This window comes from Astyanax mexicanus, chromosome 16 (assembly GCF_023375975.1).
Source record: "Astyanax mexicanus isolate ESR-SI-001 chromosome 16, AstMex3_surface, whole genome shotgun sequence".
NCBI lineage: Eukaryota > Metazoa > Chordata > Actinopteri > Characiformes > Acestrorhamphidae > Astyanax > Astyanax mexicanus.
In genome coordinates, this window is record NC_064423.1 from 36,916,894 (window position 1) to 36,944,134 (window position 27,241).

Below are 27,241 nucleotides of genomic sequence, written 5' to 3' on the forward strand. Positions count from 1 at the left end.
GGTGCTAATGATTAAGTATTAAAATATGCATTAGCGTTACAAGCATGGAATAGGTTTGCTTCGCAGGTCGTTATATGAATATTTATGTTTTCATTACATTCTCATGATACACAATATTCATTATGGTCTTTATTCACAGTTTAAGCAAATTAACAAGACCTAACAAAAGAAAATGCTGCACTTACAAAAGGAGGCAAACCTCTTTTTTAAGTGTTGACAAAAGTTTCTAATGATTACATTAAATAACACAGTCAAAAGCTTGGACACACCTTAGATAGTAGATTAATACTAAATTCATCCACACTATAAAACTTCTCAAAGTAGCACCTCTTGTTTAGATGACAGCTTTGCAGAGGTAGAGTTGGTATACATTTGAGTAATGTTCTAATCCATATTATGACAAGAATTACTCAACTAAATAAAGAACAAAACTACTTTAAAGTATGAAGGTCAGTCAATCCAAACAATTCAAAGAATTTTGAAAGTATCCTCAAGTGCAGTCGCAAAAACCATCAAAAATAACAGGAGGGTCAGGAGTAAACACGAGATAACCGCATGGCCTCCATCCACATGGTTGGGCACGTGCTTGTAAACACACATGTCGAAAGCTGTGCTCCTCAGTCCAGCACAGTTTTGTGCAGATATTTCCAGTTACAGCTAAATTCACGCTTTTAACCCCCCCAAAAAAATGCTTATTTACTTTTAAAAGCCATTTAAATGCCTGATTAAAGGGCCGATAACTGTTGTAACTGTTTGCTGTTTTCCTCTGGTTTTGAGAGCTCTGTGCTGATTCAGATCTTGATCGGTCCAGACGCCAGACAGTGATGTCATGGGCCCTGCATTGTTTAATATCGAGACATGCACAGTTGGAAAAAGAACATTTGCAACGTGAAATGTTTCCAATATCATGCAGCTCTACGCAGAACAGTTCTCTGTGGCCCACAATGACCAAGAACAGTTCACTATGTTCCAACATGACCCAGTAGAGAACACTATGAACCACCATCCCTTCCATGGCCCTCCATTTCCAACAGTGATCTAACACGTCCACTATTTTAGATAGAGGGTTATCTGCAGGTTGATGGGTGCAGCAGCAGCAGCAACCCAATTGCATGTTTATCTTTATCAGCAACCCTCCTTGGTTCTGTTGATGGTGGTGGGAGGGTTTTAAAATCTAAAAAAAGAGACACATAATGCGAAACCCCAAAGGCCAAAGGAGAAAATACAGTATGGCTTTGTGAATAAAATGCCCACAGGGACGTAAAAAAGACTTCATCTCCCCCATAATAAATCTCATAATTACGTTTCTCATAATAAGACTTATGATGGCGCTAATGATAAAGTATTAAAATATGCATTAGCGTTAAAAGCACGGAATGGAACAAGGGCCGGTTTTGCAGGTCGTTATGTGAATATTTATGTTAATTAAAACAGGGCTTTCCTTTTGTGGCTCACTATATCTTACAGGCTAATGGGGGCTAGATGAGTGTAATGCAGGGAGCAGGTTTACCCTGAGGGTGGCGCTGTGGAGCTCCTGCCTGGCTTTGTTGAGCTGCTCCTGCAGGGAGGAGTTGTCTCTGTGCCACTCCTTTTCTCGGGCCTGCAGCTCACTGTGGGTCTTCTGGAGGCTCTGGAGATCAGCAGTGTGCTCCTGCAGCTGTAACACACACACACACACACACACACGCACACACATGCACACACACGCACACACGAGAAAGACAAAGAGAAAGACAAAGAGAAACATGAAAAGAGGCTGTCACACACAAGTCGTGTGAAACTTACACTATAAGCCCTAATGTTTGTGGACTTCTCTTTTAATGAACACACATATTCAGCTATGTTAAGTTGCACCTATTGCCGACACAGATGAGAAAAAGCACCACAATGGCTCACTATGACCAACGATCATGGCTCACTATGCCTAAACACACATACAGCTTGTAATGAAGCTTTTAGAGAAGTATTGCCAAAATAATAGGACTCTCTGGAGCAGACAATAAACATGGACCTATTTTTACCATGTCGGTTGTGCGCTAGAAGTGGGTATTGAATCCTTCCAACATTGAACTGTGAAGTAGTACACCTGGATTATCTTTAATGATGGTGCTCCATTGAATAGAAGGGGATGAATAGAGCTGGAGTGGTGATGACCCAACATCCAGGTCTTACTAACCAATGCAATTAGTTAAATTGATTGTAATTTAAATTAATCGGTCTCACTAACATATGATGTGGTCAATGAATGCAATGACAGTGAAGACAACACTGCACCAAAATAAGATTAAACTATTTTTTTAAATATCCTTAATTTCAGAACAAACAATGACTGTGTGTGCATTCCAACATCCTGTAATTTGGCTCCACTGGTGCTATAAACATTCTGAAGGTATTCCAAGCCTGTGACTTCCTGGCTCTCACTAAATGTGTGTGTGTGTGGTAGATGAGTGCACTGCAGTCCGGGCTCTGTATGCATTTATCAGCAGCTTGCTGACAGGCCTGTGTGAGGTGGGCCAGGCCCGAGCGGCCTCCGCTGACTCTTAATGACGCCTGCACACTCTTTAATGAGGAAGAGAGGCCAGCCCGGGCACGGGAGAGAACAGGAGAGCGCCAGAGACGGGTCATACCAACCAATCAGCAGCACTCTAATGCCAAAGAGTCCAAACCCAGGTGCTGGCAGCTGTACCAATGAGCCCTTATATAGGGGAGTTTCCCGCCTTTGGAGTGGGACATACCACTCTTGAGCTAGGGCAGGGGGGTATTATATTGGTGTCTTGATTGTTTTTGCAATGATTTTGTTAGGAAAATCTTTTGTTTATGCTTCAATATGTATATTGTGTGCCATTGTTTCTATATTATTTTGGATAGAGCCTAAGTTTCTATGATTGGGAAATTGAACTAATTGGTTTTGTTTAATTGGACTGGCCCAGAGGAGGGGCTAATGCTTAATAAGAATGAAGCTCCTAGAGCCAGAGTCAGTTTGTGTTTTTGCAACCTAGAGGCTGGTAGAAGCAGGAGGCATAGATGTTGAGCTTGTTTCTCTAGCAGGCCTATTTTTTTTTTTTGCTCCTATGCACTGTAAATATTTGCATCTTTAAAAAAGGTATAAGAAAAAAAAAAAGGTAAAATTAATGCTGCACTGGTCGCTGCTTCTTGAAAACCTGTCTGAGTGAACTTCCTCTCACTGCTGCCCTCTGTCAACTTGTAACAGTCTAGCTTAGCCTACCATGGCCTAGTTCAGTCAAACATTGCCCACTATGTCCCAATTTGATCCACCACAGCCTAGTACAGTCCACCATGCCTGACAATGTCCAACTATGTCCGCTTGTTATGTCCCAACTAGAATGCACCACCAGGGTTCAACTTTTTTCACTTTGTCCCAACTTGGTCCACCACGGCCCAATACAAATCCACAATGCCCACCATGGCCTAACACAGTCTTCTATTGTACTCAATCATGGTCCAACTTGGCCGAATATGCCCCTAGCATATCCACCTAAGGCCCACATTTTCAAGCACAGCACCACTATCACCCATCCTGGTCTATCTTGCCAGCCCATGGCCTAGTACAACCTACTATTTTCCACTATGGCCTATTATTGTCCTGCATAAGCCATCATGCCTAGCACAGACAAAAGCCTAGCACAGCCTATTATGCTTTACTATTGCCACTATGCACCATCACAGTCCAACTTGGCCCACCATGGCCCAGTAAAGCTCACTATGCCCCACCATAAACATGCTCTGCCAATCATGGCTCAGCCTGGTCTATTTTGCCCACCATGACTTAGCATAGCCTACAATGCCCCCTCATGGCCCTGCACAGCCCACTATGCCCTGCACTGGCTCAGAACCCCCTATTATACCACACTATGACCCTGAACAGTGCAGTGTAAGGCTCTCGGATAGTAGAACAGGCTGGATACATCAGCCAGCTCAGCTCCGCTCCTGATCTCCACCTGCAGTCAGGCAGCTATTGACCTTCTTTAAGTTTCACTCCCGCCACCGCCTCTTCCCTCTCTCCGGCGGCACAAACAGAAAAAAGGGGGTAAAAATAACAGGAACAAGTTGTCGGAAATGAAATTTCAATTCATCCAGTCCCTTTATACACTGGCGCGGGGAGCTCTGCGAGGAGAGGGGAGGGGATCAATAGTGTTTAGACAGCAGAGCAGATTTTCTAAGCGTCGGATCAATAGGAAAGAGAGAGGGAAAAATACCCCGGCTTTTCTTTGGGTGTTGTAGTAAATACGAACAAATCAGTGGCCTTAAGCTAAATGGATTGACCAGCTGTTTCCGACTCCTGTGCTGTAAATAAAGATCTATTGGGAAGGCTCTGATGGAGACCCAGAGGGGAGAAAAGGTGTGGAGAGAGACTGCCACCGTGCCCGAGCCCGTCTCAAACACACACACATACATACATACTATAGCAAACACCTGCATGCTGAGTCAAGCGTGGGAGAAAACTGTAAACATGAAAAAAATGGCAGAACTAAGATCAGATCCATATAGTATAAAATTCATGCTAGTGGAACAGCAGACACCTGAACTAACTGACCTCTTATTAAGAGTTACACCTAATGTACACTGTATAAAACAGCGATTTTTAAAGCTCTTATCTGGCAACCCATTTATTTTAAGAGCATTTTCACACCGGATCCAAGTTTAAAGAAAGGTTTATATGTTAGTTACTTTAATTCCTGTACATATGATCACATTAGTTTCAGTTTCAAACTTCAATTTCATGAACAAAGAACTTTACTACCTCCCGTCATCATCAACTATGTGGGCTGCATCTCCTTATACTTGCTACTGACTGGTATGAAGGGCATCCATCAGATATTGAGGTGTTGTAAAAACGTGAAAATTGTCTTTTCTGATTTTGTGCTGAATTCTACCACCCAGCCAAAATCATTCGAGTGCATAGATTGAGCATAAGCATTATTTTTTAGATAAATCTACAGTTACAGTAGATATAGGAATCATCAGTGCAATCTGTTGTACCCATACCCTTTAATGATGTGTGTGCACATGAAAGGGAGATAGATTTCGGTACAATACCTGTTTCTTTTCTTCTTTGATTGTTTAATGATGAACAATAACCTGGCTCGACTTCATGATATTGATCTGAAAGTTTAATCCATCTATAAATGTGTTTTTGCACTGAAAACGCTCTGAACCCTTACTGTCCACTCTATTATATACTCTTACCTTGCTGCTCTACCTTGCAGATGTAAAGACAGAAGAGATAGAAGTTCATCTGTTTTTGCACAGTTAGAGTTGGCCACTGGACTATTCTCAGTCAAGCAGGAACACTGAGGTGATTAAAAACTTCAGCAGCACTGCTGTGCCTGATCCCACATATTAACACCTCATACACCACAAAAATGCCAACCAGTGTCACTGCAGTGCTGAGAATAATGACCCATCACCCAAATAATAATAGCTGTTCTTTTGTGTTTTTTTCTCTTTTTGGTTCCTGAGTAAAGGAAGGCTAATATTAAAGTATGCAGAAAAAAAAACATACAGGACTACAGTCTTTATTTTTCATAGAACTACAAATTACACTATATGATCAGTGGAGCTAAAAAATGAACAGTGAGTGTAGTAGCAAGGAGGCGGTGCGTAATGAAAGAACATTTTCTTTGATACGGTTGATTCTGTCTTTTTTGTACACTATATCTCAAGACAATTATTGATTTAATATTGAACTTTGAAGTGAATTGTAAAGCCATGAGCAGAATGGGTTCCTCAGCTTTTGTACTGTTTAAAGAGAGTGTCCTACTTCCACACAGACTAAACAGTGATGACCTTATTTTATCAGGCTTTTACTGAATGGGTTTTTATATTTCTCTTTGTTGTCAGAAATATGACAGACTTACAGAAAAGAAACCGTCTGAATCACACTGTTTAATGACTCAGCCTGCTGAAAAACCCAAAGCCTTGTACACCAGACAGTTACAGCAAATATTTACCTCAATTTTAAGTCACAACATTAATTCTCTGTATATGGAACGTTATATTCTACCATCTAAAGGAAGGTTTGGAGTTTCAAAATATACAACAAACTTATACTTAGATGAATGTTAGAACTGTTGGTGCTCTAGACAGCACATTATTAATGAAAGAACAGCACAAAGACATTCAAAATGAAATTTAAAGACGATCCTACACTTCACAACACTTAACATAGCATTGCTTCATCCAAAGTAACGGGTATTAGTCATGTCATCTGCTGGTGTTGATCCACTGTTATATCAAGTCTAAAGTCAGTGCAGTTTTGTTTTCCCGCAAAATCTCACAGCACTTCATGCTTCCCTCTGCTGACAACTTTTAAGGAGATGCGGATTTCATTTTTCAGCAGGACTTGGCACACTGCCCACACTGCCAAAAGTATCAATTTGTCTTATATAATATTCAAAAAATCTGAGAAACTGATTTTGGGTTTTCATTGGCTGTAAGCCAAAATCATCAACAATACAATAAAGGCCTTCTATGATATATTTCTGATACATATGTGAGACTGTGGATGGAGGAATGTAAAAATACCCAGCATAACTTCAAAAATGGAATGTCTTATCCATCTGGTACGCACTAACAGACCTTGCTCCAACTCTAATCTGTTAATTCACATTGCCTTGCCATGAATACGCTATGAAGTGTTCAACCTCACTCACCAGATAAAAGCTTACAGCTTATACAAGTATGGGAATTCTGAAGTCACTGCCTGAGGTGAAACTGTGTGTATTGATCCTGGATTGGCCTACTTTAGTGGGATAACGCAAACAGCCCGATTTAAATGTGAAACACAATAAAGATCAGTTTAAGCTTATTTTCCCCAGACTAATAAGTTATCTGTGAGATTTATTGTAGACCTCTATTTCTCTTTACCTGCTTCTTCCTTATGCTACCTCATCCCACCCAGCTCTACCTCCACCTCTCTTCCTTACTTGTCCTCATTCTACCTTCATTTATCTCCTTCCACCTTGCTCAAACTTCCTAGCTCACTTCACCACTACCTTAACTCTACCTCGCTCCTCCTCATTCAGCCTCATTCCACCTTACTCAAACTCACTAGCACACTAGACCTCTACCTCAACTCTACTTCATCTCCTCACTCCTCCCCACTCTACTCTACCTTACTCAACTCTACTTCGTTGTTCCTCACTCCTCCCCACTCTATTCTACCTCACTCAACTCTACTTTATTCTTCCTCACTACTCCTCATTCTACCCTACTCTATTCTACCTCACTCAACTCTACTTCATTCTTCCTCACTCCTCCCCACTCTACTCTACCTTACTCAACTCTACTTTGTTGTTCCTCACTCCTCCTCACTCTATACTACCTCACTCAACTCTTCTTCACTCTTCCGTACTATGCCTCATTCTACCCCACTCTACCTTACTCAAACTCACTAGTTTACTCCATCCCTACTTCACTCTTCTTCAATACTCCCCACTCTACTCTACCTCACTCTTTCTCACTCTGCCTCATTCTACCCCACTCTACCTCACTCCACCTTACTTAAACTTACTAGCTCACCCCTACCTCAACTCTACCTCGCTTCTTCCTCAACCCCTCCAAAATTTCTCACTCTTCCTGATTCTACCCCACTCTGCCTCTCCTCGCCTTGCTCAAACTCACTTGCTTAGTCCACCTCTACCTCAACTCTTCCTCAATCTTCTTTACTCCTCTTCACTCTACTCTACCTCACTCTTTCCTATGCTACCCACTCTACCAACTCCACCTTGCTCAAACTCACTAGCTCACTCTGCCTCTACCTCAATTTTCTTCACTCCTCCCGCTCTACTCTACCCCATTCTTCCTCACTCTTTTCCTCATTTTACCTCACTCCACCTAGCTCAAACTCACTAGCTCATTCAACCCCTACCTCAACTATACCTCACTCTTTACTCCTCTTCTCAATCTTCCACATTCTACCTCTCTAACTTGCTCAAACTCACTCTCACTCCAACCATACCTCAACTCTATCTCACTTTTCTTTACTTCTCCCCAATCTACCTCACTCTTTCTCCCTTTCCTCATTCTGGCCTACTCTTCTTCACTCCACCTTGCTCAAACTCATGTTACACTTATTCTAGGTTACTAGGTTGCTCTTAATGACAATTTTATCACAGCTATTTTAATGTGTTTTTTTTCTGTGTGAAAACTCATCACTATAACAATAAAAATCCAGATTTATCTTACAGCCCTAGCTTACACCTTTAATAGAACACTGACCTGACCTCAGAACAGTGTTCTTCCACTGTACCCCATGATAAATCTGAGCCAATGTGCAGAAGTGAAGATTCTCCTGGGTTAATAAGACAAACGTCCCCCACGCTGTGCTCTCGCTGTGCGGTGAGAAAGTCACTAAATGAAAGGGCTGAACTTGATCACTTCACTAACGCTGCTCTAATTACTGCCAGGCTCTGCAGGCCACTGAAAGCACGCTGGAGCGCGGTGAGAATGATGTATGGAGGCACTCTCAGGCCTTAGCCAAAGCAAAAACACCTCACTCAGGCCAAAACAATAAAGCGCAGCGCTGACTCGCCTCAAATGAAAACATTCATCAATAAGAGGCAGAGAATTATGGAAATAAAAGTGTGAACTCCATTACTGAGGCGCTCGGCGGGACACGGCCAGGGCTTTGAACGTGTTTGGTGAGGGTGAGTCGGCTTGAGAAAGTACCAACCTTTGCAGTGGTCACTCCCGTTCGGCAGGCCATCCGTTATACACATGCGTACACACCCACGTACACTAAAGCTGGTGATTTAGAAGTGCCCCCATGATGACCCTCTGGAACTGGACTGATGGGCATGTGTTTGGCTCACACACATTTAGGACTCAATGAGCACAATCCCTCAAGTTTACATCCTCTTTCTCTTACACACACACACACACACACACACTGAATCACTGCAGGTCAGGAGTGTAATGCTTTGCAGGATTTGCACAATAGTATATAATAGGCCTTTTTTCAATAGTGATGTATAAGATTATGCTTATTTTTTTTTTTTGTTCCAGTTGCCAAAAAAGACTGCATTGATTTACTGACTGCCTGACTGAAACAAGGGCAGTTTGTCTCTCTGATTGACTGATCAGCAGATTGGCTTACTCATTTACTGATGGGCTGGTAAACCAACTAACTCAGAAACTGACTCACTCACTGACTATCTGGCTGACTGACAGTCATTTGCTCACTGACTCACTGGCTCACTGACACTGACTGGTTCACCTACTACTAACTGTGTTGCTAAAGAAGTAACAGACTCAGTAACTGACTGACTTGCTCACCGACTGGGTTACGGGTTCACCAGTCTACTGCCTCTGTTGCTAACCAACTAACAGAATCAGTAACTGACTGACTTGCTCACTGACTCACTGTCTGAGTGACTGGTTCACCCGTCTACTGACTCTGTTACTAACCAACTTACAGACTCAGTAACTGTTTGACTTCCTCACTGATTCACTGACTGAGTGACTGTTTCACCCATCTACTAACTGTGTTGCAAACCAACTAACAGACTCAATAACTGACTGACTTGCTCACTGACTCATTGACTGGTTCACCCGTCTACTAACGTTGTTGCTTACCAACTAACAGGATCAGTAATTAACTGACTTGCTCACTGTTTCACTGACTTAGTGACTGGTTCACCCGTCTACTGACTCTGTTACTAACCAACTTACAGACTCAGTAACTGGTTGACTTCCTCACTGATTCACTGACTGAGTGACTGTTTCACCCATCTACTAACTGTGTTGCTAACCAACTAACAGAGTATATGACCAGTAAATCAGTCAGTAAACAAATGTCAGTGAGTCAAAAAAGCAAGTGGCTGGCTAAGTTAGTTTGTTGGTCAGTTATTTAGTTTGTAAGTCAGGGCAGGGTTCTAATGCTCACATGATCTCACCCCATCACTGCTGTGCTTGATATAACTTTAAAGGTCTTGTACAGACTCACTGTACTAAAGATGGTGAACCTTCTTCGGGTACTGGTCTGGGGAAAATGGGTTTCAGAAGAGGCTGAGCTGCTTTCGTTCCCAGTCTTGCTGTTTAAGACGAACGGTTTTAATATTTTGAAACAAACCTATAACTGCAGAAGAAGCAGAATGGAGCTCAGGAAAAGACAGAATTAACTGGAAGTGATGTAAATATTTAATAACAGTTTGTGCGTACAAGCCAGACATTCAGAAGTTGTTTATTGAGGGTGCGATGGGGGTGTTGTTTGTAGCAGGATGCAATTTTACCATGGCACACAGAGTACTGGCTTGGAGGTTATAGCATTGTCTTTATTGTCTTTCTCCTTCATTCTTTGTTTCTCCTTCATTCCCCTTGTTTTTAATAGAAGTATGCCATCATTAGGGTAATGCCCCTGAGAGAGCATCTAGATTTAGATTTAGACATAAGTCTCAAGTATTCTGTATAACATCTTTACATACGTGATATCAGAAACAGTAACATTAACTGAGTGAATAATTTGGTCAGCTTGTTGGTCAGTCACTCACTATTTCAGTCAGTTACTGAATTGTACAGAAATACAGTGAATCCTACAGTCAAGTGCTGCTGTTTCTTTCTGTTTTAGGTGCAACACAGTCAGTAGACAGGTGAAGTTATAGTGACACACTCTCTGACTGACCAGAGTAATTCACTGATTCATTTACGTATTGTCTGTCTAACTGATTCACTGACTACCTGAGTAACTGAATAACAAACTGAGAGATATATTCATTCACTCACTCATTTACTCACTGACTGACTGACTGAATGACGGTCATCATTTACTGACTGGATCACTGATTAAATATTTAGTTATTAAAAAATTGTTATTAAATATTTACATTATTTCCGGTTAATTCAGGCTTTTCCTGAGCTCCCTTCTATTTCTTCTGCTACAATAGGATTGTATTAAAATACTCCTTAGCTTACTGACTGGAGCCCTGAGAAGGGGTCTACCATCCACACTGAGGCTTTAGCACGGTGAGTCTGTCCCTCCTGAGACGTCAGAGTCTAAGCGAAGTTGACTGATTATGGTGTCAGGCTTCTTTCACTGCACCTGCTCCTGGGCTCTGTTTGATGCCAGGTGTCAAAACAGCCAGTCGACTCCTCTCGCTGTCTCCCCTCCAAAAGCCTGCACCTCGCTTTAGTTAGACCAATGTTTTATTCATAAGAGGGAATTTTTGGCTTCGATTTAGATTCATGAAAACTCCTGCAGCAGGACTATTACTCATGAGAAGTAATTCCAGAGTCAGGATCTAATTAATTTGCCAAGATTAGAACCAAACTACTCATTATTCCCTCCCCCAGCAGGGAGGAAAAGTGCCCTGCTCTATAGGAGATTCCTTTCGAATAGAGCTGTGACCTATTGATATATTTAATACCATAATTTGATCAAAAAATCCACATCCAAATCAATAATGAAGGAGGACTACATGAGGATTATTCAGCATAACTTTAAACCATCAGCTAGACAGTTAAAACTGGAACTCATTGTGGTGTTCTAACAGGAAACTGAGACCAAACCATAGGCTGTAGACTGTGCACTGTAGCGTAATAGCAATTTAAGCTTCAATTTCATCAACTGCTGTCGTCCAGTCCACTCTTAAATACAGTCTACAGCTTAAATACAGCTTTGAGAATGACCTTCCCAATGTCCAGACCTCACCCTCATTGAAAATAGACAAGTCTACGCTGAGGAAAGCAACTTATTCACCCTAACCCAACTAACAAACTAGAAAACTAACTAATTGATCAGATTTGCTTAAACTTACCTTGCTATATATCACAAAGATATTAACCCTTAAAATCTCAATGTATCTTTGTAATAAAACAGAGTAGACATATGGTACCAATGGTATGGAGTTTTATAGCATAGATTTGGTAACACTTTACAACAAGGGTACACTAATTAAACATACTTATGACAGTATGTCTCAATGAATTAATAATTGACATCATTAATGATTACTTTACCATTTAACAGTGTTTATTACAGTTAAATGTACTGTTATCTGTGACTCTTATAGTAAAGTGCTACTCAAAAATATTAACAGGAACTCTAAATTGAAAAAAATAAAATAAAATAAAAAGGCAGTCACTTCAGACTTATCACCTGTGGACCTAACTACACAAAAAGTTTTAACCAAATTGCATGCAGTACACTGGCTGTACAGTGCTGTGAAAAAGTATTTGACTCCTTCCGATTTCTTTTGCTTTTTTTTTTAAGCATACTTAAATTTTTCAGATTATCAAACAAACTTTAATACCAGACAAAGACAAACTGAACTTTTTGAATTATAATTTCATTTATTAAGAGAAAAAAAAATCTATCCAAACCAATCTAGCCCTGTGTGAAAAAAGGGCTTTACCCTAAACCTATTAACTTAGCTGTGCCACCCTTGTTGGTAACTGGCGACGAATCTTTTACATCTCTGTAGAGGAATTTTGGCTCTTTTCTTTGCCGAATTGTTTCAACTCAGACACATTAGAGGGTTTTCCAGCATCCACAGCATCTCAATCAGTCTTTTACACACTGCCAGTTATCGCAAATGCTTGATTGCAGTTTTTTTTTTTTTTTTTTTACTTAATAAACAAAATTATCATTTAAAATCAAATTTTTATATTACTCTTTGTCTGATATTAAAGTTTGGGGCAAATACTTTGCTCATGGCACTGTATACTGTATATTCAGCGCCAAGCACTGAAATTCTATATATAAAATAAACACTGGGACAGATAATGACGGCTCAGACAGTTCCAGGCAAGGCTTCAAATACGGATATAAAGCTTTGTGCTGCATCACCTGCCCCCGTCACTGGGCGTCTCAGACCAGACAGGCACAGAAAGAGCGTGCGGGTATTCCTGGACTGGACTCTCGGTTCTAATGCGCTGCTCTGGACTCTGGACACTCTAGCAGGCGTCAGCCCCAGGCTATTCTCTAAGTGGTCTTTACTTGGAGAACTCAGGTGGCCTCTAGAGGGCCCAGATGAGTGGTGGAGTGGTGGGAGGGGGTGGGAAGGGGTGGGGGTGTGATGCGGTGTGGTGGGGTTGGGGCTAGTGGTCTCACACAAGCCTCTGAATAATATATCCATACATCATCAAGGCCGTGTCAGAGGGTGATTCACGACAGAAGACTTGCCCAAACCACTGTGGTATTAGCTTTAATAATGCAGGCCGTGGTTAGGCGCTTACTCTTTCCTGACAAATATGGGCAAATCAATTAATTCCACTGACATTCTCCCCTCCTCAAAAGCACACAATATAAATTCTACATAGCGTGTTTTCTTCCCCCCCCCCCCAAAATAGAGGGCAGCGCTCAACAGGCGACCGCATTTATCGCAGTAAACTTCATCTTAAAAAGGTTATAGGGGCTCTGAAGCTGAGCAGAGGGAGGAATGAGTCCGCACAAGGTTCCTGTTAACTGCGTGTTCTGTTTACACGGACGTTCTCCGCGTACAGCTGCTAAAACCAGCCGCCAAAAGCAGCAATTCCTGAGCCAGCCAGGCCAGCACTTGCAGCATTGCTTAATCCGAGGGTAAAAAGCATGCAAGAGGCTAGGGATGCACTAAAATTAAGATTTTTGGCTAAAACAAAAAAAAATAAAAAATAAAAAAGACATCTGGTTAAAGGTCAAATATCATATACTATGCAAATAGTAAGAAGTTTATAAATATTTTTCTACTTTTTCACTACTGCTTTTATTATATTCATTTATTCATGTTACTGTTGGGTATAATTTATTCATTTCACTTATTCTGCCCAACACTGAAAGTGTTTTTTTTTTTTTTTTTTTCCATTTTCGGCCAAATCATTTTGACTCCGGAACATATGAGAAGCAAATCTTGTGTTTTATTTTCCCTCCATCCCAAAAAAAGTGTTGATTTTTTCCAATTTCGGTCTAATTGTTATTTCTGCCCAATAATATCAGCTGTCAAATTATCTGATTCAGCCATACAGGAAGAGAATATTGGGGAAAAAGTGCATTTTGCTGGGTTATTTGAGCTGCTATATAATAAAGGATGCATCCGTAGAAGAAATGAGTCTTGAAGGAAAAAAAAAAAAAACATCACAATTTTTTTTTTTTTTAAATAGCTTTTTATTTTGTCATTTCTGATCACTAGAATAAAGTGCATTCTTCTCTATCTCTATATTGATTTGTGGCATTTCTGGCAGAATAATTTTGGGTGCTGGAAAATTTGGGTGCAGAATATTTGTCATAGAAGATGGAAGTCTTGGAGAAACTTGCATTTTTTGTCATTTGTGAAGAAAAAAAATAAAGGTTATTATTTGGTGCATGCCTATAAGCAGTAAGACTTATAGATCATAAAAGCTATTTCTGGTCAAATCATTTTGGCTGTCGAATACTTTTGGCAGCTGAATATCTAGTGTAAACCTTATATAAAGCAACTCTAAGGAAGAAAGCGAATGTTTTTCCATTTCTGGATGAATCATTTTGGCTTACACAATGCAAATCTTCGAAAAAATTACATTTATTCCCTTTTTTGTTATTTCTAGTCTAATCATTTCGGATGCCAAATAGCTTTGGCAGGTGAATATCTGGTGCATTCCTAGGGAAAAAAAATAATGTTTTAGCCATTTTTGGCCAAATATCTGCTGTGTAGCTATAAGAAACAAGTATTGTAAAGAAAATGCACTTTTTTCACCCAACTAATTGCTGCCAAATGGTGCATCACTATAAAAAACAAGTCTTTGGAAATGCAGAGAGACTAACAGAAGCCATTGATCCAGTTAAAACTGTGTAAAGAGTAAAGTGTAAAGCGTTCAGGTACGTTCATTAGGAGCTACAAGGCTAACAAAAACACGAAGACTCAAAGTCTCAGAACCAGAACACGGTACATTCTGTCATAGGTATAATGAAATGCATCTCACTTATCACTTATCTCACCTCCATCTCTAACCCACCCCCCACCATCCCCCCATCCCCCGTCCCCACTCCCAAATCCCCTGCCCAGCCTGTCTCATGTCAGTCAGAGCGCAGTTCATAAATATTGTCTTATCATTATCATCATCGCTTTTCTTCCCCCCGCACCGATACGCCGGCAAATTCTGAGGCAATTACCAAAGTGACAGGTGAGACGGGGGAGCGCGGCGCGTGCCGAATGAGCGGTTGCCATGGAAACCAGGCCAGATAAGCGGCTGGCGTGCACGCTGGTCACGTGACCTCTCTGAGACTGGAGGTGCGGTCGGGGTGGGTTGGGAGGTCTGAAACACAGAGCCGGAGGACGTTTAAACGTGACTGGTTCTGAGCGTCACCCCCGCCGCCCCGGCTGAATTTATTTGCTATTTTTGTCCAAAGGTCAGTCAGTAGTCTGTCCGTGTGTGTGCGTGTGTGTGTGTGTGTGTGTTTGCCAAAGGCTGAGTAACATGTTAACATCCACACATAGCATATCTGCAAGTACAGAAAAATGAAACGTCCAGAAGTCTGGTTTCAAGAGGTCCTGCAACCAGTGGCTCTACCTTTCCTGCATGCATTCTCCAGTACACTATTCCAACAGAACAATGCTAGTCCACATACTGCTGCCATCTCAAGAATTTGCCTTGAAGACATTACTGCAGGGTTCTTGCACCATTTTTAAATTGTTAAAGTTAAATTTAATGCTTATTAAGACCTTTTTCAAGACATGAATACATGACCCAAAAATGTAGTCATAACTTTAATTCTCTCCCCAGTAACTCGCCGCTTATGTTAGCTAGCTTTCCGCTACACTTAGTTCTATCCCTGGTAATGTTAGCTAGCTCGCTTCGGCTAGCTAAAGTTAGTATGTTAGCTAGGTTGCCGAACTAGCTTGATTCTAAACTTATTTCTCTTCACGGTAACGCAGCTAGCTTGCCACTAACATTAGGTCAGTATCTGTCTCTGCTGAGACGCAGAAAGCAGCGCGCTGTTAAGATACGAAGGCACCAAAGTCAGAGCTCACCTGCCCCTTGAAGGTAATGACAACTGACACACTGATTGGTTTATTTCACGCTACGCCCAAAACACACCCATGGTTAATTAAGAGAATTAGTACATGCCTTTTGTGTGTTTCCGCTTCGATACCAAAGACACAATGACACGCCCTAAATACAGCTGTGTGATGCACAATTGACTGGTGGACTATAGACTGCTAAAATCTTTTTTGCTTGATTTTTCTGTTTCATTCTGACAGCAATTATCAATATCTAATTTGTTAGATAAATTTCAAGTTTTTTTTAAGTTAAGTTTCCTAAAGCTAAACAAATTTAAAGATGATTAAAGACTTTTTTTTAAAGAATCCATGGGCACCCTGGTACAGAGCTGATGGCATTCAGAGCGAGGTACAGAGATATACACTCCTCCAGCAGCAGATTTACAACCCACAGGAATAATCTGCATCTTAAACACCTCCAGCCATTAATCCAGCAGGAGGCACAGGGGGGTGTAAATCAGTGCAGGAACAGAGAGATACACACCCCCCCTGGGTGCATGCACATAAACACATACACACCCTCATCTTTCAGTTCAAGCTACTAATGAGCTCGCAGCCAAAGGTCTGCGCCTACATGTTTAATACGCCTTTAACTTCCCAAATCAGTCACTCCTACTAACTTTAATGAGGGGAAAAATAAACCTAACCCTGCAAGTAAAGTTACTGTTACAATTTTAGAAGCAAAAACTCACTGTCTTTACAGAGGCTGGCATATTATTTTCCAAAAACTTACTTACACTACACAGACAAAAGTATTGGGACACATGTTCATAGATTGGTTAATCCAAAATGGTGTTGAAGTAACTACTCTCTCTACTGTCCAGGGAAAGCTTTCTACTATCAAAAAGAGAGCCAGAGAAGAGTTTATTAAAGGTCAGAATGAGTTGGATGATGACCATCCCAGTGTTAAACTTCAGTCACAAGATAACATCTCACACCTTATACAGATTTGGGCATTCCCAAGCTGTCCCCAATGATAAGCCTTCATGATCACTGTCTATATAGACAAAAGTATTTGGACACATGTTCATCGATTGGTTCATCCAAAATGGTGTTGAAGTAAGTACTTTCTCTACTGTCCAAGGAAAGCTTTCTAACATAAAAAACAGCCAGAGTAGAGTTTATTAGAGGTCAGGATGAGTTGAATGATCACCATCACAGTGTTTAACTTCAGTCACAAGATAACACCTCACAACATATACAGATTTGGGCAGATTTGGGCAGATTTTGGCGTTCCCAAGCTGTCCCCTTGTATAACACTTCATGATCACTATACAAACCGCTGTCCCATGATTTATTGCCATGTCAATGTGTTGGTACATTATATAGACAAAAGTATTGGGACTAAAGTTCATATGTTGGTTGCTCCAAATGGTGTTGGAGTAACTACTCTCTACTGTCCAGATAAAGCTTTCTACTATCAAAAAAACAGAGCCAGAGTAGAGTTTATTAGAGGTCATGGTGTTGGATGATCACCATTCCAATTTTAAACCTCTCTCAAGATAACACCTCACAACGTATACAGATTTGGGAGCTCCCAAGCTGTCCCCAAAGATAACACTTCATGATCACTTCAAAAACCACTGTCCCAAAATTTTATTGCCATGTTAATGTGTTTGTACTCTATACAGACAAACATATTGGGAACAATGTTCATGGATTGGTTCATTCAAAATGGAACTGGAGTAACTACTTTCTCTACTGTCCAAATAAAGCTGTCTAACTTCAAAAAAGAGAGCCAGAGTACAGTTTATTAGAGGTCAGGATGAGTTGGATAATCACCATCGCAGAATTGATGCGATGTGATCACTTCATGATCACTTGATCCCATGATTTTTGCATTGTTAATGTGTTTGTACACTATACAAGCAAACGTATTGGAACATGTTCATTCACCATTTTTGCTGAAATCAACAGAATTAAAAAGAGTTTACCTTAGTATTATTTCTACTTCAGTACTGTACTTAAGTACTAAAATACTGCATCTGTATCTACTGGAGTAATATTTTTACTTTGCTACTGTACTTTAGTACTAAAATGCTGTATCTGTATCTCCTGGAGTATTATTTTTACTTCGCTACTGTACTTAATTACTAAAATGCCGTATCTGTATCTACTGGAGTATAATTTTTTACTTCACTACTGTACTTAAGTACTAAAATGCTGCATCTTTATCTACTGGAGTAATATTTTTACTTTGCTACTGTACTTAAGTACTAAAATGCTGTATCTGTATCTCCTGGAGTATTATTTTTACTTTACACTGTTTTCTGTAATAAATACATAACACAGTACTGTACTGTAGAACAAAATTTTACTATAAACTACTTGCAATACTTAAGTACAAAAACATTGGAATACTTTAGTAGTTCCACTTAAGTGTGGAGCTTAAAGAACTCTTGAACTTCTACTCAAATCACTGGGTCTCTAGTAATTTATACATGTCTGGTCACTTTTCTGTTCACATTAAGCCAGACACCACCAGTCACAATCATTACGTCTTCTATGATACACATCCGCAACTGTGAATCGAGGAATGTTAAATGCCTGGACAACATCAGAAATGGAATGTGTCATCCTTCTGGCATCTCTCATAATTCACATCACCTTTCTGTTCATTCTTTAGACATCAAAGAGCAGCGTCTGAAAATTAAGATTTTCTCTGGTTAGACCATACCTGTCAAGTTTTGGACTTAAAAATAAGGGATTTTTTCCGCCGCCCCAACAGCCCAAACGAGGGAAAAAAAAAAAAAAAAATATATATATATATATATATATATATATATATATATATATATATATTATATTTTTTTATTATTTAATAGATTTGAAATTGAAGGGTGCACAAATTTACAAAAAGGACATGGATCAGATATATTCCATAAGTAAATAATAGTCCTAAGGGGCCTACACAATTAATAATCTTTCATTAATACTTCTTTCTATCGTTCAGTCCACTCCTGATCAGTTCAGTTAATTTCAGCCCTCTCCACATTTTCTCTCTCTCTCCAGCTCAACCATCTCTTCTACCCCTTCTAAATAATACATTACATTACATTATAATACATTACCACAATACTTGAGATTTAAACAAATTCTAACAAACCCTAAAACTAGCCCTGAACTAATAGAGTTTGGAAATGATAGTTATTGGCTGATCAGGCACATCAGGGCAGGGCATTATATATATATATATATAATGTATGTATGTAGATTTTTCTCAAACCCGGAATATCTATCTAGCTAATTCTAAAGTTAAGCTAACTGAGTCACAAGCTGGATTTTATTAAACACACAGTGGGTTTAATTTATGTTTTGATTCAGAGAAGAGTCTTTTTAACCAGCTATCAGAAACAATCTCATCACAGTTTACATGGTTAGTTACCTTTCTTTTAGAAAAATCTCCGTATATCCAGATTAGTTTTAACGACAGCTGCTCCGACTAGCTGCCTGAACTCACAGCGAGGGGAGGGGCGGGGCTTCCCGCACACTAAACTGCGCTCCGCAAAACCAGCTAGCTGATTGGCTGTTTCTCCTGAAAGGCGGGACTTTCTCCTTGAACCGGCACCACGATTGGTTAAGAGACACACAGCGGTCAGTGCATTGTCGCCTGTGGCCTATATATTTTTTTATTTAGTATAATACGGGAAATTTACGGGAAAATACTAATACGGGAGGACGGCGGGAAAGAGGAGTAAAATACGGTAGTTTCCCGGCCAAAACGGGAGACTTGACAGGTATGGGTTAGACACATCTGAATAAAACTGGCATTCGCTGAAGATTCTTCTGCCATTGTCTCGCTTTAATGCGACATAACAAGTGTGGAGGGAGACAAACCAAGTGATGGGCTGATCATAACATGTGTCGTGACGAACAGTTAGAGGTGACAGCAAAGACATTAGCCCCGAGCACGAGCGCTACTGCTGCACCAAATTATCTCTGATTATTAGCGCTGATTCGGAAACAAAACCACCGCAACGTTGACGCTGATTTGAAGGGCGAGGTCTTAAAATAGCTGCGTAAATATGTATGTATATGGAAAACTTTGAAACATAAAAAGAAAGAAAAAAGAAATGAATATATAAGAGCGTGCAAAAAAAAAAATCATCCCGGAGAAGCAATTACGGATCTAATCAGAGATTTCTGCATGAAAGGTACGGCTCTCCTATCTCGTTCCCATTTGCATCATAACACAGCGTGCAATATTAATTTCCGAGTTTACTGCTTATTGGAAGTGCAAAGTATGAAAAGCCATTAAGGCTGCAAATGGGAAGGCAATTTGCTGTCACACGGATTCGGCTCTATTAAAGAGAAAAATCTTGTTAACCATTTGGAATTAGAGTCATTTGGAGAGGAGCATTCTGCAGCAGTCCACTAAAATAAGTAATTATGGCCGGCTTCTCCCTCTCCGTCCGTCTCGCGCTCGCTTTCATTTGCGCCGGGCGGAGGAGGAGGATGGAAGGGAGGGGGGATTGGGGGTTGGAGGGTGTCGGGGTGAGGAAGTGGATGCGGAGGCAATTAAAGTTGCTATCTGTTTGGCTAATGCGGGCGTGTGCACATGGACAGACGAGCTCTTCCACACAGACTGAGGGTCAGTAAGAAATTAGAGAATAAAAATAAATAAATAGATAAATAAATAAATAAAAGAAGAAGACGACGGCTGATCTTCTCCAGACTGTTTCCTGCCAGTGCAGCCCAGCGTTTCATACAGTCCTACTGACCACAGACAAACCTGCAGCTTCCTGATTCATCAAATGTCCAGAACTAACCCAAATGTTCTTCTGATAACCTGTTTTATTGAGATCAATCCTCTGAACTACAGTGGCTTGCAAACGTACAGTTTATACCCATTACATTTTTTCACATTTTTTAACTAACAACCACAAATTAAAATAGATTTCATAACACAAAGTAGCACATACTTGTGAAGTGGAACGAAAATGATGAGAAATATGAGAAATACATTTTTTATTTTATTTATCAAATGAAAATCTGGAAAGTGTGGTTTCCAAAAGTATTTAGCCCCCTTTACTCTGAAACCATTAAATAATAAATTCAGTTCAATTTTATTTATATAGCGCTTTTTTCAACAAATGTTTTCACAAAGCAGCTTTACAGAAAAACGGGTCCAAGCCTCTTATGAGTAAGCACCACAGTAATGCCACAGGAAACAGTGCCAAGGAAAAATATCCTTATTCCTTATACCTTGAACCAAGACTCAGTCAGAGGAACCCATCCTCCTCCGGTCAACCAGCTCAGTACAAACAAATTACAAAACAAAAGTAACAGTAAAGAGAGATAACGTGGAGCTTTAGCTCATGTAGAAACAGGTTCAGACTTTCAAGTATGAGTAGATGATAGGTACATGTTCAGCGTTAATTTTATAGAGATAATGTGGAGATAGAGCTAATGTAAAAACAGGTTCTGAGTTACGAGTGAGTTAAAAAATCTGTCACCTAGTTGGTTTGTAGACTGTTGCTAATTCAGAGAGATGCCTTTTCTGGTGTTCTGACGAATTCTGCCTCCCTGACAGAATCTGACTCCCTTCTATTTATAAATAATGGTTAATCTACAGTTACAGTAGATACAGCAATCTCCAGCATAAGCTGTTGTAGCCATATAGCTGCACGACTATGTCAGAACACCAGTTCTCTTCAATCAATGGCGCATCTGTTTGTTTTTCCTTGCCAAGATAGCAATACGCCAGACATTTACCTGGACACACTTCATTTCCAGATCACCACGCCAATCAATGTATACTTATTCACATGCACTGTTGCTATTTAAACAATGCAGGTGGAAAACATGAAAATAGACTGTTTGTGGGGTGTAAGATAGCAATGAGCATTGCAGCCCGGTGTAAGATCTTGTGCAGGGTGTAAGACAGGGCCTTATCTATTCAAATTTTGTAATAATTTGGCTAGCAGAAACTTACCTTTATCTTCTTTCGAGAGTTTATGTGTAGATTGTATTCTTCTCCTGTAAAAGTTACTATTTTAGAGACAAGTCTTCGCTGTCCGATGAAAAACAAGTATCTTTATTTTTGTCGATTTTTTGTTTACTACATTATTTGCACACACCAACTTTTACTCATATTGGCTCAATTTTACCTAATGAAGGTGCCAATAGAAAGTCTCCAATATTACCTAAAATACACTCTTTTAACATTGACTTCTTTTTAAAGTTTAAAAAAGGGGTTTCATCTCATTTTGAAGATAGATGTTTTTCATTGGACTGTGATAGTATATGTTTCTTATGTCCGAAATTTAAAATTTAAATTTGTATAAATAGCTACTCAATGTATAAAATACTAAATTCACAAATACTCAAGTCCAGTCCTATCATAAAGACCAGGCTAGCAGAGAAGCTAACCATGTTTATATCCCTAAAGCAGTGAATGCAGAGAACTACACCAGCTTAAAGCCAAACGCCAAGCTGATCAGATTTTATTTTAATCGCACTGTATCACTCTAGAGCCCAGAAGTGGTTTCCTAGTGTGTGAGAGAGAGAGGGAGAGAGAGAGAGAGAGGGAGAGAGATGCGATTTATGGAGGCTCGGCTGCTGAGGTGCAGGGAGGTGTTTTATGGTGGGACCTGCAGGGCCTATTAAGGCGGCGTGTGGCGCTCCGAGCTGACCGCAGGTATTGATCAGCAGCGCTGGCCCGCCTGGTTAAAACCCTGAGTATGTGTGTAGGGAAATGAAAACGGGGCCTTGGTGTGCAATGATCTGTGTGTGAATAGAAAGAGCGAGTTGAGGAGAGGAAGAGGAGTTAAATCACCCATCAGCTCCTGTACATGTGAAGTCCTTCCTACAGCATCTCAAAATATCATTAAAACATTAACAGAATCAGGAGGAAGTTCAGTGTTTAAAAGGTAAGAGCACAAGCCTAAGCTGATCCCTCGTATCTCCAACACTTCAGGCGCTCTGGAACAAGAACCATCATTCAGCAACAGCTGAAAGAGCCACGTGAATAAGAGATTTCTACACCTTTATCACCAACAAGCTCTACAATACACAGTTACTATATTCACTAATACCACTTACAACTTTACTGTACACAGCCTTATGATCACCATGTCCAGAAGCTCCGCCCACTTCTCTACAATACAGAGTTACTATATTCACTAATACCACTTACAAGTTTACTACTGTACACAACACAAGCCTTATATTCACCATGTCCAGAAGCTCCGCCCACTTCTCTACTACAATACAGAGTTACTATATTCACTAATACCACTTACAACTTTACTACTCTACACAACACAAGCCTTATGTTCACCATGTCCAGAAGCTCCACCCACTTCTCTACAATACAGAGTAACTATATTCTATATTCACTATTTTGAGACTTATTTTAAGAAATCTTACTAAGAAAAAATAGCTCATCCCATTCACAATTTTTTTGTGCTTAATATAAGCATTCCCGTCTCAACTAACATGTCTTTTTTTGTAGTGTACCACTTACAACTTTAGTGTAGAGAATAGAAGCCTTATGCCAACTACAAGTCCACTTCTTTACTGGCTGTCTTGTGTCCGGACCGAGCACTCAAAACCCGAGGAAAAGAGCAAAACAACAGAAATCGGCCCTTTAATCAGGCATTTAAATTGTTTTTTAAAAGGTAAATAAGAGCATTTTACTGGGATTAAAAGCGTGAATTCTGCTGTAACTGGAAATATCTGCGCAAAACTGTCCTGCAATGTGACTATTGTGCATGCGCACATTGTGATGACGATGCTTAAACGATATATCATGCAGCCCTAGTGTATAGGATGTGCAACCAAAAAATATCAAAGTAAAATAAATTTTCCATACTATCACCAACTTGTTCTGATTTGGGGTCATATAAATTTCTGCCCTCTTGCTTTCTCATTCTTTGCTTTACACTCTCTCCCTTCTTAGCCCCCCTCCACTCTCCCTCTCTCTCTCTCTCTCTCGTTTTCTCTTTGTATCCTTAAAATATTCTGCACATCCTGCAGCAGTTCTGCATGACAGGCACCCTTAATATAATCAGCACGTCTGAATTCTAATTTAGGATAAAATAAATAGTCTGCAGTTAATTATGGGGAGCCGGCTCCTCGCCTTTCCGCCGTGATTTATGAAGTGCGGGTGCCGCATTCTCCCCGCGCATTTTTCTTAATTTATTTTTAATCTGTCTTTCAATTAATCCTGCTGGAAACGTCTTAATGACGGCAGGGCTGTGTGGATGTGTGGTAATTGAAGATGGGCGGGGAAGAGATGCTGTCATGCTCGGACAAGACCACTTTTAAAGACCTGAGTTTAGTTACCTAACCTTCCCAGCTCCTGTTCCATGCCACCCCACCCTGCTTCCTTCGAGACCCCCCTGACCCTCAAACCTCAAAGCCTCGCTCTGTCTTCTGCCAGAGGTTTTGCCTAGTCATGTGCTGCTCCTGTGGGTGGGTGAGTGGGGAGGATACAGGGGGCTGCTGAGCCAGGCGAGGCTGGCATGTTTATGTATGATGGCTGCTTTGTCATTCTCTCTGTGTTGTACTGTTTAACCTTTTTTTCTTTCTTTCCTGGGTTATATCAAAGCTGTTTTCCCCTTTAGCTTGTTGTTATGCTAGGGATAACTGTGTGTATGTGTGTTGGGGGTCTTCAAATATTTGTTTTATCAATAATAAAAGAGTTAAAACTTTCAAAATATGATCATACATTCTTAATAATTGGACGTCACCAAGTGTTGCAGAGTACAGTACGTGTCTACCTTATTTCAGACTATAAGGCACACTTAAAAATCCTTTAAATTTTCCCCAAAACCGACAGTATGCCTTATAATCCAGTGCACCTTATGCATGAATTCTACCAGTCAGGTATTAAGGAGCAGTAAAGCCACAGTAAAGCCACTCCACTGAAGTACAGCATTATAAGGGTGAGTTTTTCAGTGATGTTTCTCCAGCACTAAGGCTGGGTGCAGCAGCATTAGCATTAGCTGTTAACCACAGAGCTAGCTCTTTCACCATTCAGAGAAGAGTATATTGGACTGTAGTCTGCATGTTTGCCATGTTAAAACAAGCTACATAGAACGAACCGCTAGCTGATAGCGCCTTGGGTTACTAGAACACATCCCGCTAGCACTGTGGTTAGCAGCTAATGCTAATGCTGCTGGACCCAGCCTTAGTGCTGGAGAAACTTCACTAAAAAGTTAATCTTAAACAAAACATTGAAACTCTAAGCTTACTGTAAATAAACCGAAGCACTTTACTCACCCAAATAAACAGTTTTCAGGAGTGTAGATTAACATCCAGTGCTTGTTTAACTTTGAAATATATATATATATATATATATTTTTACTTTGGCACTTCCCCCAGCTTCCCTATTAGAAGGGAAACATGGCAACACCCTTGCTCGCTTCAATGTAAGCATCTTTATTAGTGTTGTTTATAATCTGGTGCGATTTATGTATGAAAAAAAACCCAGAAAATAGATGTTCATTGATAATATGCTTTATAATCCGGTGCACTTTACCCTTATATTATGTCCATTTGTCAAAAACAGCAATGGTGTTCCAGGGTCATATTGACCCAGTGCATGTTCAATTATTTTTTTTAATGTTTCACTACTTTATTACTACTATTGAAAGGTCAACATATCATACAGTAGTTTTACATACAATTGTAATGCAACATTGCAATTTTGTGTTAGTGTTTTATTTTTCCTAGATCTTCAAACATTAAAACAAGTCAATTTTACCCGTAACATAACAGAAGGGTTAAAGTCAGAAATATATGGCAATTGGCTAATTAAGTCTGAATTGAGAGTATTAAAACAGTTAAAAAGATTTAACTCCAGCCCTGTGCACGCCAAGGGTGCTCCAGAACCAGGGCTGCCAACCGCTGTTCAGTGTGTTGGTTAAACTCAGCATGTGCCAGTCTCCTCTATGCTGGAGCGGTGGCTGCACACTGCCTCCTCGTGGGCGCCGCGCCCAGGCTGGCACTGGGCCAGGCCTTCTCTCCCACACTCACTCTACAAACAGCCCATGCAGGGCACCCAGCATCTGTCCCACATACCGCAACAGGAGCCAGGCCCTCACAGAGACACAAATACAAACAATGTATAAGAGAGTACAGTGGAGTGGAGGTCATACAGCTACTGGAGATCCAGATTAACAGCAGAATGGACTTGTATACACAATTCCTTGCACTTGGAGAAAAACAAGGATCATTCAACAACAAATGGGTGCAAATGACATGGTTCTCCAAACCATCACTGACCATCAGTAAATTTTGCATTTCATTTGTAAATCAAGGGAGCAGAGTCTGGAGGAAGAGTGGAGAGACACACAGTCCAAACTGCTTGAGATCTAGTGTGAAGTTTCCACCAATCAGTGATGGTTTGGAGAGACATGTTATCTCCTGGTGTCCAAATTCAGTGCAGTGTTTTCCCGCAAAATCTTACAGCACTTCATCCTTCTCTCTGCTGACAATTTCATTTTCCAGCAGGTCTTGGCACACTACCCACACTGCCAAAAGTACTATTCCAATATTTTTTTATAGTTATAGTTTTATATAATTTTCTGAGACACTGACTTATAAGTTATATGTAGATGTAATACATCTATATAATATACGAGTTTAACATTTTGAACTGAATTACTGACATAAAGTAACTTTTTAATGATATTGTAATTATTTTAAGTTGCACCTGTACACGCCAAACAATCATTTAACAAAATAGGTGCCATTTCCACATTTTTATCTGGCAATACTTACAAATTTCAAGACATTGTTGAGAAGTCGATCATGAAGGATAAGCTTGTCTGTCAAAGAACATGACGAGGTAGTAAACTTTTGATCCTAAAACTGCCTCAGATCTTCAGGTTGAACCATTTAAAATATACATTTTCTTTGCATTAATAGTGTAAACATTAGAACAAAGTGCGGTTATAAATCTTGTGTAAAGGGTTGGATGGGTCAATAAGTGCACTATGTAACAGAGCTTTCACATCTGGATTGTTTGGTCTGAACTTTTAGACTGTTCAGTTTGGGGTGTGAACCAAAGTAGCAGGTGAGAAAGGGGTCGCGAACTACGATCTGGACCAAAGAACCAGATTTTGATCCGACAAAAAGAAGTGTTCTCGGTCCAGATCTACTGAACCATGATTAGCTTTGTCTGCAGTGATGGCTCAGACTTTAAGACACATTACAGGAAGTTGAGTCAGTCTTTAAACAAATCAGAGGAAAAATGAACTGGTGTTGTACTTGAAATTCTACAAACCAATTAATATAAAGTATAGACAGACTCCACCTAT

At 40.2% G+C, this 27,241-nt stretch overlaps 1 protein-coding gene across 8 annotated transcripts in view; it reads right to left on the minus strand.

Annotated features, from left to right (window-relative positions):
- Positions 1-27,241, minus strand: part of LOC103032915 (plectin) — a 283,581-nt gene that overhangs the window by 76,413 nt on the left and 179,927 nt on the right. For all 8 annotated transcript variants that reach the window (XM_049465597.1, XM_049465593.1, XM_049465595.1 and 5 more), the window contains one exon: positions 1,511-1,657. In XM_049465597.1, the coding sequence (XP_049321554.1) occupies positions 1,511-1,657 (147 nt within the window). The remainder of the gene's footprint in view (positions 1-1,510; positions 1,658-27,241) is intronic.